The 19,807-nt window shown below is 56.2% G+C and overlaps 1 protein-coding gene across 1 annotated transcript; it reads right to left on the reverse strand.

The window, feature by feature from the left end:
* Positions 1–693: 693 nt before the first annotated feature.
* Positions 694–18,024, reverse strand: ZNF687 (zinc finger protein 687). The gene is made up of 9 exons (XM_072983868.2): positions 17,763–18,024; positions 8,999–11,304; positions 7,852–8,030; positions 7,433–7,609; positions 6,991–7,153; positions 6,079–6,411; positions 5,373–5,485; positions 4,884–5,028; positions 694–4,413 (listed from the first exon to the last, which is right to left on the reverse strand). Exons 2-9 carry the CDS (start codon positions 11,282–11,284, stop codon positions 3,937–3,939), a joined length of 3,873 nt encoding a protein of 1,290 aa, XP_072839969.2. The 5' UTR covers positions 11,285–11,304; positions 17,763–18,024; the 3' UTR covers positions 694–3,936.
* Positions 18,025–19,807: the final 1,783 nt, after the last annotated feature.

The raw sequence follows: 19,807 nt of genomic DNA on the forward strand, positions 1-19,807 counted from the left end.
ACCCAACAGCCGATGGAAAATTCTTCCAAATGGAGATGCAAGTCTCCACTCTTCACAGTTCTTTTGAACGAAAGGCACCACATATAACTTAACTCCATAATCATTTCCTAGACAGTGAACCCATCTCCTCTACAGAACCCCCAAGGCTGCTGCCAGGGTGGAAGAGCATCAACACCCCTAAAGCAGTGGTTCCAAACCTTGGGTCCCCAAATGTTCTTGGACTACAAATTCCAGAAATCCTGGTCAGCACAGCTAGTGGTGAAGACGTCTGGGAGATGTAGTCCAAGAACATCTGGAGGCCCAAGGTTGGGGACCGCTGTCCTAGAAAAAAAAGCTTTGCAGTTATTTAGCTCCCACAGCAACACTGCCACAAAATCTGGCTACCTTCTCTGGCTTCTAGTTCATAAAACAAATCCTGGGAGTTGTAGTACTTTTGGAGGTGCCTTCTATAGAAAGCCTTATAAGTGAGACCAGAATGGCGAAGAGGGTGCTGGGAGTCATAGTCTCACCGCAAACTGGGCTCTACAGCAGGTACCACCTGAAGAAGAAGACGACACACTATGGAGACCTTATTTTTTTTCTGGTTAAATTCCTCAGCCAGTCTCTTTTAGGACGTGAAGTGCTCAAATTTTCCCCACTGGCTCCTTCTAGACAAACGATCACCCTTCATTTTTAAGGAAGCATAATACAGTACACAGTAGCAAAATATTTATTTCTCTGCTGAGCCTGCTTTCAGACACGTTATTGTTAGCATGGGGGGAAGAAATACAGCAAACGAACAACGCACCAAATTGTAACCCAGGGTGGATAATGTGAAGGATGTGGATGTTGCTGGACTACAACTCCCATCCATCTCAACAAGGAACCCCTGGGGCAGGGGATGCTGGGAGTTGCAGTCCAGCCATCTCTGCAGGGCCATTCTCCGCACTGCTCTGACCCCTCTTCCCTCCCTCGGCTCTTCCGCCAGCCCCCTGCTAAGCAGGAATAGAAAACTCTGGTGAGAGGAACACATCCCCCCCCCCCCCCCCGTGGTCTGACACAAGAAGACACAACAGTCACCAATCTTGTTCTGGTTGGGTGTTTTTTCTTTTTCTTTTTAAAGTATGTGTTACAACTTCTGTTGAAAAGACATGTGCTTGGTTAATACATATTAGTGATGAGTTCAAAACGAAAACAACATTCAAGTTACTAAAATAAAGACGTGTGCAGGAGTTAGAGAAAGAAAAAGACACAACGACCTCACCCCACCGCAAAAACCGAAAAAAACCTGAAAGAGAGGACTAAAATTTCCCCATCTACACATGATTTGATGGGAGGGCAGAAGAAAGAGAGAAAGAGCCTCAAAGCGCAGAAATACATCTTTCCAAACTTTTATTGAGATCTGAAGCTAAAAAAAAAAACCCACATTCCTTAGAATTTAAAAAAGGAGGGCGGGGCAGGCGGTGGGGGGTGGGGGGGAGGGCATGCCAACTCTCCAGGTCTTGGTCACATCATCTAGGAATGTTTTTATCTACCAAGGATTTGGGGGTGGGGGGAAGGAGGGGGGCGGGCATCATGCACAGCTAGTCCTGGAAGCAGGCGCCTGTCGCTCGGGGGGGGGGGGGCAGCCACGGAGAAAAACGGACAGGGTAAAAAGGCAAGGACTTAATTCCATGATCAGAAATACATTAAATCTTGCAGCTACTTCTCCCCAAATTTCTTCCTGGGGAATTTTTGGAGGAGTCCAGAAGCCACAGTTCACCTCCTCTGGGGTTTGCTGCCACTGTTGCCACATCAGAGCGAAGGGTGGCCATTCACGCTGCAAAACCATGGCCAGCCTTGATCCCGGGTGGATCCTTCTGCAGGCCAACTGGAAGGGCATGAAAACTGAGCGCAAGCTTTCTAAGGGAATCTTGATCCATCGTACCAGAGGTTGTAAAAATGGGGGGGAGAAGATTTGGTGGGTCTTTACTATTTTCCACGGATGAAGGAGCCCACGTGCTCAGACAGGGTAGAATCCTTCCGTGCTACTAGATTCACAGTGTGGGCTTGTTTTGTTCCAAGATGGAGACCATCGCGTGGCTCAGCAGCCGCCTCCCTCCAACCCCAAGAGGTCTGTGGGCAGCCCTTAGGTGAAGCCTCACAGCAAGGCACGAGCAGGTGAGCCCCATCGGGCTGTTTGCAGCCTGCCTCTTCCCTCGCATCCCAGATGCGCAGGACGAGTGTCCGGATTCAGCCTCTCCCCTTCAATCCCACCCCCCCCCGGCCCAAATTCTGTCGCATCCTACCTTGTGGAAAGCTAGTTCTTTGACATTCTTTGGTCACCCTATAAAGACATCAGAGCCTCGTCTGTTCCAGCAGCTGGTCTTCGCTGGGAAGTAAGGCTTGGTAAGGGATGCTGGATAGGTGTGATCTCGGACAGGAGAGGTGAGAGGGAGGGAAGGAGGGCCCTTCTGCAAAGGGAAAGAGGTTTTTATCCTTAGGAGGAGAAACTTCCAGGGAATCGTGGCATATATCAAACCGACAAGACCTTTTATTCCCCACCCTCAAGACAAAGGGCAAAGGTACAGGCAGAGCTGAGAAAAGCCCCCTTTTTTGCACACTGCCTCTGAAAATCCTACAGCTGAGGGCAGCGACAGACAAGACACGGAGGGATGAATACAGAAACAGCTCTCCGGGGAGGCGCCCTGCCTCATGATTCCAGCGGGCCCTCTCGTCTGTCTAGGCCTTTCAGGATTGAGGGCACGTGGACGAAGATTTAAAACTCCCCCTCTTGCTTTAGGAGTTGCAGCCCCACACGGCTGGAGGTTAAAGGAAAGGAAGATGCAGGGGAAAAAAGTGGGGAGAGGAAAGAGGGTCAGAACCTGTTGTGTCCAGGTTGGGGGGGAAGTTGTGATTTTTGTCCTGTGGAATGGCTTGGAAGGTTAGTACATAAAAAAAATTAGGCTTACAATCAAACATAGAAGAAGGAGGGGGGAAGGATTCCACTCAAAAGGATAAAAAGAGGACTCTGATCTGTAGCTACCAGGGGCCTTCTTACTTTTTTCTTTAAAGAAGGCAAAGGGATAAAAGGAAAGCTTTCAAAAAAGAAAGAGGGAAGGTGGAAGCTGGGAAAACCTTTCTCTGCCGTGAGAGGAGAAGCAAGAAGGCTCCCGAAATCCTGGAAAGAGACAAGAAGGGGGCTGTCCAAAGAAGAAAGCACAGAGCAGCCCTCAGGAGGGGCTGGTGGTAGAAAGGCCACGGTTCTGTGGCTCAAGCGTGGCGGCGGCTAGTGCTCCTGCGTAGTAAGTAGGTAGGTAGGTAGGTAGGTAGGTAGGTAGGTAGGTAGGTAGGTAGGTAGGTAGGTAGGTAGGTAGGTAGGTAGGTAGGTAGGTAGGTAGGTAGGTGAGAAGGAAGGAAGGATCAAGAAACACCTCCTGCCCTTTTACAGTGACTAAGAAAAGATTTCTTCCCAGTGCAGCGTGGCACTTGGGTGGGTGAGAGACCCCGTCTGCCTGCTCATGGCCAGCCCCTCTCCAGTTCCTCTGCTAGGATCCAGAGTCTGCCTCTGGACCACCACCACCACCACCACGTTTACTGTTCCCACTCCCCACGACAGTTTAAGCCCTGCAACCGTCACCAAACCGAATCCCCGAGGAGTAGAAGGAAAGAGATGAAAACCCAACGGCAGGGCCAGCTTCAGTTCCCAAAAGCGCCGACGGCAGAACCAGTTGAGCTGGGATTATAAATAAGGCGCCCTGCCCGCCCACCTCACACCCTCTCCACCATCACAGCTTATTCACTCAACCGATTTCAGAAGCCCGGCAGGACGCGGGAGAAGGGTTGCCGCCACACACCCCTGCGTTCGGCTCTCCCGGCGGAGGCGGCAGCCGGGGCAGTCCCCCTTCGGCTGTTGCCGTCCCAGGGCGGTCAGGAAAGGCAGAGGAGGAAAGGGGCCTCTTCCGGCCCTCTCCCCGGTTAGTTTTCCGCCCCGACGTTCTGCCGGGCTTTGATGAACGCCATCCCGTGGGTGCGGAAGTGAGTCTTGAGGTTGAGCTGCGTGTCGAAGCGCTTGCCGCAGACGGTGCAGGGGTGTTTCCCTTCTGCCGGCGAGGGTGGGGAGCCTTCCTCCGGGGGGTCCTGGGGGCTGGCACCCTCCGCGCTGGCCACCCCCCGCTTCTTCTTGTGGCTGATGAAACGGTGGCGGTTCAAGGAGACCTGGGAGGTGAAGCAGAGGCCGCACTCCCGGCACTGGTGGGCGCTCTCGCCTGTCCGGTGTTGGGGGATGTGTTCCTGGAATTCGGCCGCCGTGGAGGCCACGTGGCCACACTTGCGGCAGTGGAAGGGGGGCTTGCGGTCCCCTTTGAGGGTCTTCGAGGGAGGGGTGGTGCTGTCCGGCTCCTCGCTGCAGGAATCCCCTTCGTCCGAGGAGAGCTTTCGTTTCCGAGCTGAGGCCTGCGCGTAGGGACAGAAAAAGTGGTGTTTTAAAGAACTTGGGGGGGGGGGAGAGGAGGCCCCCTGAAGTTCAAGGCTGCCCGGTCCCCTCCTCTGGGCAAACCACCTTAACTTTGGGGCAGCTCTGTTTGCTGTACGATGGACCAACGGAGGGCACAAAGAGGGTGTGGAAACCTGGAGACATGCGACCAAAATTCAGACTCCCGGGTGGAGTGGAATCCTTTGTTCCAAGCCCTACTAACATTTGGGGAAACTGGGAACAAGGAGCTGGGTGTGTGCGTGTCTGCTAGGCTGCATCGCTTGCCTTGTTTACATCTCTGGGAGAAAAGCCAGCCGAAGGGGGATGATGGGCCAGAGGTGGCACGGGAAGGGTAGCTTCCCAGCTGGGCAGCAGGGCTTAGGGTGGGGAGCCGAGTCTCCCGGGGGGGCCAAGGACTGGGGGGTGCCCTCCAGGGCCCCTCCCTGCGTACCTGGGAGGAGTTCCTGGAGCCCAGGCGAGCGGCGAGCACCTCCTGGCTCTGTGTCTCGTCCGTCATGGTGATGCCGTGACGCACCTGGATGTGCTTCTCAAGGATGCGGTGGCTGCTGAAGGTACGTTTCCCTTCTGTACAGTATCTGTGCAGGTGGCGAGAGAGAGAGAGAGAGAGAGGAAGTGGTGAGGCTGCCAGAGAGAGTCTAGGATCTCAGAGAAGGCCTTTGCTGGAACCATGGAAGGCCGGGGGAACCGGGAGCTCCTTCTGAAAGCCATCCGGCAGGGAGGCAGAACGGGTGCAAAACTCCCTCCTGCCAGAGGACTGTGTTTGATCTCACGGAAGGTCCGAGGAGGCCACAGCCTATTTCAGGCCAGAAGGTCATTCCTGCCGGCTCCTCCACCCTTGGGGAAGGCCTCCAGCACCCCCCCCCCAGGCCCGCAGAGAGCTAGGTCTCACAGGCACAAGGGCTGGGCAGGGAGATCGTACCGGCAGGGGTAGACACGCTTGATGCCCTCGTGGTTCACCCGCACGTGCCTCCGGAGGCTGGGGGCGGAGCAGAACGAGCGGTCGCACAGGTGGCACGGAAACTTCTTCACACACTGCCAGGGGCGGGAAGAGAGAGAGAGAGAGAGAGAGAGAAGCAGGATGAAAGGGGGTGCCCACCTTCAAGCTGCCGCCACCCTTCCAGTTTGCAAAGGGCCTCTACATGCAAATAAAGAACGTGGGCCACCCACCCCAACATTTACTGCTTCCCAAGCCTAGCTGAATGGCAGTGAATTACAAAATCAGCCGCCACAAGTCACTTTGGGAGGCAACGATGGTGCAAAGCAGTGACATTTCAAAAGAAATGTAATGGATAGGAGCACCACTTTGCTGGCACACAAGCCACAGTTCCTGGTTAATTTCACAGCTTGCTTGTTAAAGGAATCTCATAACAATTTCGGAAGGAGGTGGACAGGAACGCCACCCGCTCACTAACAGCAGCTTTCCCCCGATACACAGGAAGTATCAGAGACCCACCGAAAAACTAAGGAGCCTCACGTCAAGCAATATAATGAGAACAAATGATTTGATGGATGGAACTGTCCGGGCTCTGACTCGTGTGTTTCCGCAACGCGACGGGGCCTTTGCCAAGGGCTGACGTGGCCGAGCGCGTCGGGAGGTCTCGGCCCCCTCCGGATCGTCCCCTCACCTTCCCGTGGATCTTCTTCATGTGCACGACGTACTCGTCCCGCTCGGGAAACCAGGAGTGGCAAATCCCGCAGGTCCAGCCGTTGCTCCGCGAGCGCCTCCCGACCCCTGCCTTCGTCTGGAAGCGGCTGCGCTTGCGCTTGCGCAGTTCCGGGGAGCTGGGCGGGTCCTCGTCTTCCGAAGAGGAGGACGACGGCGACTCCGAGACCTTGGAGGAGGCCGGCGGCGGAGGCTCTTCTTCGGCCGGCTCCTGCTTGGGAGTGAGTGGGACGGCGGCCGGGACCGGGGGCTTCTTCGCAGGCTCCTCTTTGGGTTTCTGAGGCTGGTGAGTGTTCTGCAGCCAGGAGGGACCCACCAAGGCAGAGAGTCAGACCAGCCGGGGAGGGGGGGTTGGCCGGGGGGGGAAGGGGTCCCTCTTCCCAACCTGCTTTCTTCTACCTGCCCACCTCCAGCATCGAAGGTGAGCTACACCGGCTTCTTTTATTTTTATTTTTTGCACCCATCCTGGGATTCCCACACATCTCTGAATACGGCAATTGCAAGGACAACTCCCTTTCCCTCTTTTAATACAAGCCATGGGTTCTAAATGAACGCTTTAATTCTGCAGCCACCATCCATAAAGATTTTTTTGGGGGGGATTCTTAAAGTATTGAGTCCAGGCTTCTGCTCTGGGGGATTTCTAATGTCCGAGTCCTGCCTGCAATATGACATCTGGACTCCTACAGCAATGCACACAAGGCTAGTTTCCAGCAGTGGGGAAGAGTTCCTTCCTTGGACGGATTAATGGCTCGTCTACATCCCTCCAAGGCAGAAGAAGCACCCACCGTGACATTCAAAGGTGGGTCACTGGGGAGGGAGGAACGGAGGCCTGCTTTCGCCCTCCGCCCGGCCGTACTGGGCGAAGGGGTCTCACCTTGAGGTGCTCCAGCATGGTCCGCTTCTGAGCGAAGAGAAGGGGGCAGTCCGGGCACTTGAAAACGCTCACCCTTTGGTTCAGCAGGTGCTGGTCGAAGTGAGAGGAGAGCAGAGGCTTGTGGGTGAAGACGGTGTCGCACATGGCACACTTATAGATCATCCTGGAAGAAGTACGCAAGCCGAACAGCAGTGCTTAAAAACCAACAGGAGGGAAGGCGAGGGAGAAGGACGGGCAGGGCCCCAATGCCTGTGGCTCTGCAAGGCCAGGAGGCACCCCTGTGCCGGGGGACTCCCAGGCTGCCCCCCTCCCCCCCCAGGACAGACAGGGCCACCGCTTCCCGATTCTCTGAGCCAGCAGCCTTGCCGGCAGACAGGAAAGCCGTCCCGTTTTCTCTCCCCGACATGCCCGCACAGACGCACAACAGAGGAGGCTGTCTTACTTGGACTGCTGGTTGCTGAATCCCGGGTGCTGGGTGTAAATGTGGCCATGGGCACTGGGCGCCGACTTGAACGCCATGGGGCAGATGGGGCACTTGTGGAACACCTCGCAGTGGGAGGCCTGGATGTGGGACTTGATGGAGTTCACCCCTCCGAACACGACCGAACAGCTCGGGCACCTGCAGACGACGGCAGAGCAGGCCGAGAGGCCAGAGGTGGGAGTCTTTGGCAAGGAGATCAAGTCAGCGCCCTCCAAGTTTTGAGCGGAGGGGGCCAAACGGCGATCCACCTCCACCCACCCACAGAATGCCTGGGAAGGGGAAACCGGAGGGCCGGCTGATGGCTAACAAACGTGGCCCTCGGCCTTCTTTCGCGGTCTAAATTCAACAGTTAGGTGTTTCTTCCCCCCCCCTTCTCCTACCTGTAGCCGATCCTCCGAGAGAAATGGAGGCACGCGTCCTTCAGGTGTGACTCAAAGTTGGCCAGGAGGAAATTCCCTCCGCACTCGGGGCAGACGTGAGGCGGGCGGCTCTTGTGCATGCGCTGGTGAGCGCTGAAGCTGCAGCGGTTGGACATGATCATCGGGCAGGTGCTACACACCTTTTCGGCCGGGGGGGGGAAGGAAGGAAAAGAGCGGGTGCTTGTTAATTTCTCCATTCACAATGACCGGGGTGGAGGCAGGGGAAAGGCGACGGGAGGATAAAATCTGTGCCAGCCTGGAGGCGTGGGCATCATGCCTTGGCCTGCCCTCCAAAAGGAATCTTTCAACACGAGAGTCTGCCCTATTCACTATTATGCATTTGCCTCTGTTGCCTAAGGATGGAGGAGCTCCTTGCCAGAAGATTGTCCACCACAAGTACAAAGACCCAGAAACCATGGCAGGCAGTACTTGGGGTCTGTGCTGGTGGAAATAACCACTTGGACCAGCTTATAAAACCATGTAGGTTCTGAATTCATTTATTTAAAAAGGAAAAACATCTAAGAAAACAAAGCCTCCCTGCATTAAAAGAACCAGCAAGTCAAGCTGGGTGGGAAAAGTATTCAACTCTGGCTCTCTCGTTGAGCTGCTAGGTTTCTAAGTTCAAAAGGTGGACTTTATGGTTGTTGAGGGGTTTTGTTTTGTTTTGTTTGGCAGAAAAAGCACATTCTCTCTTGAGATTCCCAACAATGACACCCTCTCTCTTTTTTTTTTTTCAATTTTGAAGAGGCCCAGCTCCTGGGAAGGCCTCAACCTGAACTCTTGACCAAAGCTTTTGGGGCAACACGAGAGTCCCCTAACTAGGGAACTGCGTTCTCTTTTTCTGCATCTCTCTCTCTCTCTCTCTCTCTCTCTCACACACACACACACACACACACACACAGAGAGACCATTTTAAATGGTCGTAAACTATTTCAAGGTGTTCCTAAGGGTCGGTTTGTAAGCGGCCCAGCAGTGTTTTCCGGCTGGCCCTGCGGTTCCTGGGCGGGTCGAGTGCTGGGGAGAAAGAGTCCAGCGGTCCCACAGGTTGCCAGCGTGGCCCACGCCTCTTCCGACCCCCCGCACCCGAGCCCCAAGGAGTCCCCCTTACCGTGGAGGTGGTGGCCTGCTGGAAGTGAGCCGCCAGGCCCGCCTTGTCCTTGCATTGCTCCTTGCATTCCAGGCACTGGCAGGAGTTTGTGGTCATTGGCTCAGCACTGCTGCTGCTCAAGGGCAGGATGGGAAGGTCCGGAGCCGCCCCCCCGGCCGCAACGGCGGTCACGGCCTCCTGCGTGGTCCCGGGGGCCCCCCCGGCGGCCGCCGCTTTGCCGGCAGCGTTCAGCGAGGCCACCGAGACCAAAGGGGTGATGTCTGGCTGGCCGATCATCTGGTCCAGGGTGATGGGCCGCATGACCAGGTGGGAGCACTGCATGACCAGCCCCTTGTCCTTGTGCTCCCGGGCGTGCAGGAGGAGGCTGCACTTGTTGAAGAAGACCAGCCGCTTGGTGCAGTGGTTGCAGGTCACCTCGATGCGCATGCTGCGGCGGTCGTAGTGCCTGGCCAGGCTCTTCTCCAGGGCGAAGGCGTCGCCGCACTCCAGGCAGCGGTAGCCGAGGGGCGGTAGGCTCAGGCTGGCCTCCGCCGGAGGGGCCAGGTTCGGCTTGTAGGTGGGCAGCAAGTTCTTGCTGTTCAGGATCTTGTTGAAGGCCTCCACCAGGCTGGACTGGCTGCGGGAGATGACCGTCCCGGCGATGGCGGGCGAGGATTTCTGGGGCTGCATCACCACCACGGTGGTGCCGTTGACCTTCTGGTTGGCGGGAGCGGCGCCCACGGCCGGCTGGGCGCACGTGCCCACGCCGCTCCGGCCGTCCGTGGCCTTCGGGAGGGCCTGGGGCACCAAACTGATGATGTTCTTGGCCACGGCCTTGCTGGGAAGCACCACCGCTTTCTGCTGGGCGACGCTGGCGGCCATGAGCATGGCGGTGCTGGCGTTCTGGATGGTGGAGACCGGCAGCACCGTCCCCTTGAGCTTCGTCCCGTCCCCCAGCTGCACGCTGACCACTTTGGGCCCTTCCAGGACTTTCAAGGGACTGGTGACCACCGCTTTGGGGCTGGGGGGTCCCGTGGCACCCTCCTCTTTCACCGCGGTGGTCGGGAGCACGGCGGCTCCTTTCTCTGCAGCAGAGGGAGCAGCGGCTTCTGGCGAGTCCTGCTCCAGAGGCAGCTTGGTGGGCTCCGAATCAGAAGGGATCCTTGTCACTGTCCTGGTGATGCTCCCAGAAGAGGTCTTGATGGTCTTGATCCTGACTTTGAGAGGCCGCGAAGAGCCGGATGAGGGAGACCCAGTGCTCTCGTCTTCATTTCCCTCCTCCTCTTCCTCCTCCTCCTCCTCCCCACTGGAAGCACCCGGGGGGCACTGCACCAGTTTCTCCACGGGCTCTTCCTTCAAGGCCCCAAGGCTGGCAGGCTTGGGCGAAACCGATGGCCCGGGACTCCCGTCTGCTGGAGCAGAGCTTTTGAGGAACTGGCCCTGAGGGCTGGCAGGAGAGCCCTTGGCGCCAGGGTCATTATTGGCATCCCCGTCGAGGGTCGGGGACGAGGCTGGCCAGGGCGTGACGGGAGAACTGTCTACAGAATAGCAAACGGGAGTGGCTTCTGGGCAAGCAGGCGGACTGGCCCCCCGACAGGATACCTCACCCTCTGACTCCTGTTTGATGACCAGGGGGGGCCCTGAAGGGGGAGGAGGTGGGCTCGGAGGAAGGCTTGCGTCGCCAGCCGGACAGGCATCGAACGGAGGCGGAAAAGCCGGAGCCAGTGGCCTGGGGCTCTCCCGAGCGGGATCACAGTAATCCAGCGGTGGTGGGGCGGAAGAAACCCCAGGGGTTGGCGGGGAGAGAGAAGGCACGGAGAGGGTCGGGTCCGTCCTCTTGCCTTCGCGGGGCTGATCGATCAGGTTGGTCTCCGTGTCCTCGTGCGCGCCGGGGCTGAAGGGAGAGAAGAGGTCAAGGCTTTTGGTCCCCTTTTCTTTGGGGGCCCAACACTCCCCGTTGGCCGGGGGTGTCGCTTCTGCCGGGCGGGCGGGGGAGGAATGGGGGGCCCCCTCGGGAGCCGCAAAGCCGTTCTGGAGGAGGCGCACGCCAAGGGCATGGCCGTCCTTGAGCCGCCCGTCGGCGGGATCCAGCTGCTCGGGGCAGACTGTGTTCTTCACGATGACGCTGACGGTGGTGATGTCGGCGTGGGGAAGGACTTGCTCGGGGACCACCGCCTCCACCGGAAGGGGCTTGATGTGGGTCTCCGCCTCCTCGTGGCTGGAGTGGATGGCCTCGTTGGTGTCAATGTCAGGAATGTCGAAGGCCGCCAAGAGGTCGTCAAAATCGGGGGTCTTCATGTCACCCATGGCGAAGGTTTCCGTAAGTTCTAGAGGAGGAAACCAGGATGGGGGTGGGGTGGGGAGAGAAGAGGTTACCCCCCCAGAGCAAAGCTTGGAAGCTGCCTCATGTCAGATCAGACCTTTCCTCCACCCAATACAGCCTCCTCCTCCTCCTCCTCCTCCTTCTCTGCACTGACCTCAGACTTGGCTCCCCAAGGCTTAAGACAGGCCTCGCCCGCCAGCCCTACCTGAAGGCTGCACCTGGGGGGGGGGGGCCCTTCCGCTCACACAAAGGCAGCCCTGCCATCGAACCCCGAGCCCTCTCCCAGAAGAGCACACACAAATACAGAAGCTTAGCCAGCCCGCACACGATCCAAGCAACGCAGCCACCATCTACATGACCACACAGCCGCCATGGCCAACCTGTTCAGGTGAAGGTTCCTCCCCACGTGCCAAAGACTGAGCGTAAGTCCAGCTGAAGTCCACAGAGGCCCCTCCTCTCTGGGGTCCCCCTCCTTCTCTTTTCCCCAATTGCTGTCTTTTTAAAAATGAATTTAGAGGCTACTTTTTTGCCGAAAGAGAAATGCAAAAGACGCACGGGGCAAAGGAGGGGGTGAACAGCGGCCCAGGCCTAGCGCCAAATCCGCCTTCTGCCTGCTGGATCCTCACCAGAAGCCAGAGAGAAGCTGTTCTGGACTGGGGGCTTCCCGGGGAAGGGGGCAGGTGGGGGGCGGTCCCTGCTCCACCCCTTCAGGCCACGCCCCCAGCCCTAACATGATGCCGGCTGGAAGCAAGGCGAGCAAAGGCCCGGGTGGGCGACTCTGGAAGGAAAGGGGGAGAGGGCAGGAAGAGGAAAGAAAAGAGGACGAGGGAGACAGAGAGAGACAGAGTGGGGAGGGAGGGAGGGAGGGCGGCCTCAGATTTCCCCCAAGGCTGGCCAGCCAGGTGGAAGCTGCTTCCGGGGTCCTGCTTGAAGGGGACCCGGAGAGACTCCCCAGGAGCTCAAGGCTGGCTCTCTCTTTCCCTAGGGGCAGCTGGGGTGGTGGGAGGAGGGAGGGAAACAAGCAGTGCCCAATTCTGGTGGGGCCTCAGCCAGAGGGTGGGAGCCAGGCCTGCCTGTGCTGGGCCCCCTCCCCTCCTCCTCCCCCTGCCCCTCGCCAGTCCCACTCAATCATCTGCAGGTAGCAGGGCTGCCCCCCCCCCCCGCTCTCCTGCCATGTGGGGATGCTGGAGGCCAGGAATGTGGGCAGGTGCCTCTCCCCAGCCGCCCTCCTGATGATTATGATGGGCAGGGGGGAGGGGGGGGAGAAGAGAAGGCCTGGCAGTTTCCACAATGGGAGGGGCAGGGGAGCTGAGAGAGGCACCGGAGGACCCTTTTGCAGCAAGGGGGCCCCAGGCACCCCACACCCCGCCAACCCCCTTCCAGCAGCCAACGCTCAGCGCCCCGCCCTCCACAGAGCCCAAGGCTGGGGCCCCATCGCCCATTCCCCCCCCGGCCACACCCCGCCAGGGAATTTCGGCCCAGAGGGTGTCCAGTTGGCCCTGAAGAGATCCAGGGGCAAGGAACCCAAGAAACGCCTGCACCAGATTTGAAAGCTGAAGGGGGGGGGGGAAAGGGTCCTAAAGGGAGGGCCTTTCTCTGGGAGGAGGGAAACCGACCAAGGCTGGTGCCGGAGCCAGAACAACCACCACCACCACCAGGAAGCTGCCAGAGGAAGGCCTCACCTCCGTCCCAAACTGAGCTGCAGGGGGAAATCCTAGCCCCGGGCCTACCTTTCAAGGCTGGCGTGGTACTTTTGTCCCATGAGGTACTTCTAACATGCTGCACAGAACTTGGGATACACAAACACCCCCACACCCCATGGTACACACCTATTTCCCCCCCCCTCCCCAGGCCTTTCTACCAGGACTAAGAAATATGTTCCTGGACTACTGTTTCCATCATCCCCCCCAGTGGCTACGCCAGATGAGAGGTGCAGACCCTGAAAAGCTACAACACCCGCACCGGGCACCTTCTAGCACTCTCTGGCAGCCCGTCTGCCTCAACAGGAGAGTGCCCCCCCCCAAGTGGGACTTGGGGCTGACCGGGGGGGGGGGGGCGCAAGGTCCGGCATTCAGGTCCTCACTTGGCCTTGGAAAAGACTGCCCTCCTCAAGCCTGACATGATTTGAGCAATGAAGTGAAACTGGCAACAAACCCTGGTAATCTTGGGGGGGGGGGAGGGGGTTGTCTTTTTTAAAAAATTGTGACTGCCACCATTAACAACAAATTGTTCCAAATTCATTCAAAATATTTGCTCAACCGAGACAAACGTTGCATGTATATCTACAGTACAGTATGAATCTGACTGTTGCAATTTCTGAAACTAAAAGGAAGGAGATGGAGTCGCCATTAATCGGTCCACTTCCTGGTTTCTTCTGCCCTCCCGCCCTCCTCCTCGCCGCGACAGCAACTCAAAAAAGAAGAAGAAGAAGAAGAACCACCTCTCCTGGGGGGAGGAATCCATGGCTGAGAACAATCCAGGATGTGCACAAAGCAACCCCCTTCCTGGCCCGCGGGAACTCTCTTCCTGCTACCTTGGAGGACTAACTGGGGGGTTGGGGGGGGCGCGTGGGGTGTGTGTGATTGTAACCAAGCCCAGAAGACTAAGGTGTGATGGATTAACACCCACCTCTCATCTCCCAAACACAATTCCTTCCACTCAGAGAGCAATAAAAATTTTTTAAAAAGGAAGGGCAGGGGAGAGAAAGGGAGGGAAGGGTTCCTTTGAATTTAAATAGATGCCTTAAGTGGAGCAGGAAGCCAACCTCTCTCGGGGCACAAAGGGCAACCCCAGGGGGCAAGCCAGGAGAAAACTGGGAGCCCTTTGGAACCCCCCCCTCCCAATCCCCGAACCTCCTCTTGGGAGATTTAAGCTCAAATGGAGGCATTGTTAGGTTAAGCACAAGACAAAATGCAGGGAGTGGAAGGCATTGTGGTTGCCAAGGCAGGAGGGGGGGCTCTTTATTTGTATGGACCAAGGTGAGAAGATGGGGGGGGCGGACGGGGGGGGGACACACAGGAAACCATTAAAATGCACAGGGGAGGAAGGAAGGTGGAAGAGGCTTGCTTTGAACCCGGTGGCTTCTTGGCCTCTTATTTCACTGGCAAGGCCAGGGAAGAGGCTAGCCCCGGCTGGGCCTACAGCGGCTGGGGGATGATGCCCCCCCATCCCCAGCCTGACCCACTGCTGTCCCTGCTTCCTCCAACAGCTGAGCCCCACCAAACTCAGGCGCACAGGCCGATTGTGAGGGCGTGTGTGTGCGTTCCCCTCTTAAGGGCACCTGTTCCAAAGCCCCACAGCTGACACAGCGGGCGGAGGGGGCGGAAGGAGAGAAAGATCAGCCACCCAAATCTGGCCCTTTGTGCACGTCCCGCTAGCCAGCTAAAAATGCCACCTTCTCCCTTACATGGTCAGGAGCTGGATTGGAAGGTCCCTGGGGGGGGGGACGGGGGGGAGCAGAGACCTGCTGCTTCCTTTGCCCCGTTACTCCACCGAAAACTTGGGGGGGGGTGGAGAGGGGGGGAGGAAAAGCCCCGTGCAGGGACAGGGGTTAAGTCTTATAACTGGCAGAAGCCCTCAGGAGAGCAAGACAGAGAAAGAGGAGCCAGACTGCTTTCCTCCACTTGGGAAAACAAGATCCAACATGCCAAGGGAAGGATGGGAATTTCACTTGATGGACGCACGGCTGCGATGCAGGCCGGAACCACCGTCCCAGCCATGCCGCAGGAACCCTGCCCTCCACCACCACCTCCTCCCCGGCCTAAAACAGACCCCGTCAGGCATCAGCCCAGCAGGTCTGCTATGGGGGGGGGGAGAAAGGGCGGGAGGCAGGTACTGAACCTGTGACAAAGGCGGCTGATAGTCTCCCCCCCCCCCCCATGGGACTGGAAGCCCAAGAAAGTGGCAATACGCTCTGGGAGGTCCCCCCCACACCTCTTGTGGGGCACCACAAAGGCCAGCCCACAGACCACAGCACAAGCTCCGTGTGGACTCTTGCCCGCTTGATCTGACACCATGTAATTGTGGGGGCTCCAGGTTCCACAAGCCTCTGGGCTGCTTTGGGGAAACAGGTAGATTTTCAATGGCCATCTCAAAATTAACAATGGTTGGACCAGGCCGAACTTCTAAAGGAGCCCTCACTCCGTGGCTGGGATGCCGTTCAGCTTCGCCCTCCTGTCCACAACTTTAACCAAAGTGGATCCTCAACAGACCCCAACTCCTTCGCTTTTGCACCACGGTCAAAATGGAGAATGTGGGTTATTGGGGGGGGAGGTACCGAGAGGCATAAATCATCAGGCGCATTCCCAACAGACACAAAGACTGAGGAGAAGCAAGAGGGCAGTTTCAAGAACAAGCCCACCCTGGCCCGCTTGACCAAACCAGGCATGGCTTTCCAAAGGGACCAACCTCCGTCCATGGCCCAAAGAGGTCAGGCTGGAAGTTGCCTTTTTCCTCCTGAAGAACAAACACACACACACACACACACACACACACACACATATGCAGATACTCCCCCTCCGCCGCCTCAAGAGTTTCACGTTCCAGATTAAAACCCATGGGCAGCTGCCTGCTCCAGAGTCCGGCAAGTGATTACATCGAGTGTGTTTAACAGAATTAAGCCGCCACCATCTGCTAACTTGAATGGAAACACAAAGCAAGCGTGCCTAGAAGGGGTTCAGGAGTCAGGTTTCATGGGGAGAGGCAGAAATGTCTAATTTCAGTCAGATAAAATGAAAACTAGGAAGACTTACAATGCGGTGACTTTTAAAAAAAAGAAAGAAAGAAAGAAAACCTGGTCGAGGCATTAGCTCTACAGGTAGCAAGTTGTTCTGGGCCTCAAGACTCTGCACTTTTGGTAAAACAAAATGGTAAAATGTTTCTAGACAGTATAAAGTCGAGATACTGGAGGTAGAAGATTTTTTTTAAAAAAAAAATACATCCCTGAAAATAGAAATCTAGTATCTCGGGGAGAATCTTAAGCTTTTCCATTGTGTTGTGTTTTTCAGATGGTTAAACTTTGGGAACAAGGGTAGAAAAAGTGGTTGGGTCTGTTATAGAATGTTATACACATGTCATCTTTTACCCCCCCCCCCAAGAAAAGCAAGACCAGAAGAGACAGGGCGGACAATCAGGAGGGGCGCTCTAGGCGTGGGAGGGCCCGAGAGGAACCTGAGTTTACGGCCATGACCGGCCCCGAGTGATGGAGCCGGTGGATTTTCGGGAAGCAAAAGGAACCCACCCACTCCCCTTGTGGCAGAAGCTTCAAGAAGGTAAAGGTCCAAATGAGGGTTTTGACTCAGGAGGTCCCACCTCAACCATCCATCCAGTGGCAAGCACACAGACGCGGCTCATGGTGCCACTTTTGGGCAGCAGGTGGGGTTTGGGGAGCGTGACCCCAATCCAAAGCAAATGCTCCAGAGCACTTCGAAGAAGACTCCCCCCCACCATCCAGGAAAGGCCCCCTCCCTGCAAAGGGTCGGTCCCTGTCACCGACTGATTCCCGTCTAGCTCAGCGGTGACGAAAGGCAGAGGAAGAGAACGGCCGGCTGGCCTGTATACGGGCATGTACATATACAACTGTCTGTCTCTGTGTGTGTGTGTGTGTGTGTGTGTGTGTGTGTGTGTGTGTGTGTGTGTGTGTGTGTGTGTGTGTGTGTGTGTGTGTGTGTGTGTGTGTGTGTGTGCCACTCAACTACTTCTGTGTCTTATTTTGTGTGCCACTCTTACAAGTGTGCCACTACACGTGTGCTACGTCTTTAAGAACGCACAGAGACAAGCACAAGGTATAAATATATCCCTTGCGTGTGTATATTATACACACGCATACACACACACACATGTGCATCCAAGGGTTCCTCTCGATCCCACAGTGCGTGCTTGGGGCATTTCTCCCTTCCCCCCCCCGCCATCACTAGGCCAGGTCTTGGGATTTGGGCAGGGGGGGAGAAGGCGGGGTCTCCTTCCCAGTCCCACTGGTGTTCTATACTGGAGTGGGTGTATATGTGTGTGTGTGTGCGTGTGCGCACAACATGCCCCCTCCCCCAATTCACCTTCTCAGACCCCCCTTCTTTCTTCTGGGGTGGGGTGGGGGGTGGAGGGAGGGGGGAATCGCCCAGCCAAGCCCAGCCATCCCCCTCCCTTGCTTCCCTTGAAGCCTCTTATATGAAAAGAAAGCAGGACGATCCCCCTCACACACAAAAAAATAGTAATATGTTTATTTACTTATTTCAACTTTCTTTCTTTCGGATCCCCCTCCCGCCCCCGCCCCCGCCCCCCGTTTCCCAGGGATCAGCCCCCCTCCCCCCTCCCTTTCCGACCCCCTCCCCCAATTTAAGGCTCCCCTCCGACCCCCCCCCGCAAATAATCTCTTCTTCCCCCCCTCCCCCCCTCTAAGAAGCGATGCCTGGTGGGCGGGCCGTGGCGAGGCCCCACCCCCTTAAAGGGGAAGGCGCTCGGGCCTACCTGCGTCGGGCTCCGGTTCCCTTCAGCGCCGCGGCGGCGTCCTCGGGCCAGGCGGAGGGTGGCGGCTCGCGGGTGGGGGGCGGGCGATCCCGGCGGCTGCACAACCCCCGAGGCCCCTCTCTGGACTGACTGCAGAGCGGCCTCCGCCTCCTCGGCCGCTTCCTGCTTCTACCCCTCCGAACCGGCCTCTCGATTGGCGCAGACGCATGCCACTCTGAGGGAGATCGCGTCACTCTTTCAGTCTCCGTTGGATGGAAGGAAGGTCAATCATAACTAAGCTCCGCCCGTCCGCTCTCGGTTGGACCAAGGTGCCTGTCACTCAAGCAAGATAACCCGCCCCCCTGGGACTCGCTCTTCATTGGCTGCTGGCATTGAGAGACCGAGCCCCACTGCGTCTCCGCCCATGGCTATTGGCTACGCGACCTGCCGCTTAAAGCCTTGGTCCACCTCCTTCGCTCTCTATTGGGTGTTATTTCGTCTCTCTGCCATGCGAGCTAGGAGCAATCTCCTCGCCGAGACACCCACCAACCGGCACCCATTGGTGAATGTAGCTATCACTTCTGTGGATTTAGTATTTATTGGCTTTCCGTCGATGCCAGTCAGCATGGTTCCGAACTCCGCGTTTCAATTGGCTAGTTCCTTCCAGAAGGCGGGACTTTGAATTAATTGGCTGGCTGCCTGAGGAAACATAGGAACTGCAGCAGGTGTGTACAGCATTTGCTGAGGCAGCCGGTCTCGTAAACGAACCGCCCATTAGTGGAGAGGGGCGGGGCTAAGGGGGTGAGTGGGTGGGCTCCCCTGCATATGGCCTATCCTCTTGGTCCAAATTTACGTCAATAACATTTTTCACCACTCCTTGGTCCTATTGGAAGGGCTTGTTGTCACTCAATAAGAGGATAGTCCTTTATCTGTTACAGAGACTTTCATAAGTATATATCTCGCTTTTTAATTGGTTTAAAGAGATAGGAGGAGAAGGGCCCTGTCCCTGCCATTTTACGTAATGATTTCATCCGTCAGTAGCTCCGCCTATGCATCTTGTTGAGAACCAGGCGGTGATTGGTCAAGGCACACGTCCCTCAGGGGATTCTCCTCCAAAGAAAGGGAACCGAGGGGCGGGGAGACTCCGTGCCGCAATGCCCTCTGGGACATTGGCCCTGCCGAAGGGAGCCGCGCAAAGGCACTTGGGAGGGGAAATGGCGGAGGCTCTTGAACAGGGGGGATTGTGGGCAATAATGGCCAACCCTTAGAATAGGGCCTGAGAAATTAATTACTGTTAAATTAATTACGTAAACTTTTAACTCATTTAATAACCATAATTTGCAGCTGGTCTGCTTCATTTTTCTTTTACGCGTCAGCCCAGCTTTATGTGGGTGGAAAAATATATATTAAAAAATAGACATACAGTATAGAGACATGTGACTATATAATAGACACACACACCTCCTTCGAGTGACTGGGAAGCAGAAGTATGTGTTTATTGGTTTTTTTAATTTAGATTAGTTTTATATGCTGTGCCACCCAACTGAGTGACAAGCTCTACTCTAGGCAGCAGTGTCTATGGGCAACTGCACGTTTTTCTACCTGCATACACACATACGATATGTTTTTACTCTATGCCCACAAGGGGTTTCGTACTTAACAGTGTTCCCATGAACTAAGTGGCTTCCAAGGAAGTCGTGTCTTTCCTATTAACTCAAAGACCCAGCATGAGCAGAAAAAAAGGGGGAACAACATTGCAGTCCATGCATTAGCAAAATAATGAGATTGTTAACTTAAAAGAGTGTTTCACTAAAACTACTTTACACTACAAAACCTACAAAAATTAAAACCAGGTAAAAGCAAAGCAGCAGCAAGAGAGGAAAGAAAGAGATAATTAGGACAAATTTAAGTCAGCCTCAGTCAAATTGATAGCCGTAACTAGTGGCTGAAGAAGAGGGAATCCTCTTTAAATTGTTCTTTTGGAAAAACCTCTTCCTCTAGAAGCAGCATCATCCCATGGGGTGGCTCCACATGGAATTTCCCTTAGCAAATAGTAAAAAAATGGC

Source organism: Pogona vitticeps, chromosome 15 (assembly GCF_051106095.1).
Source record: "Pogona vitticeps strain Pit_001003342236 chromosome 15, PviZW2.1, whole genome shotgun sequence".
NCBI lineage: Eukaryota > Metazoa > Chordata > Lepidosauria > Squamata > Agamidae > Pogona > Pogona vitticeps.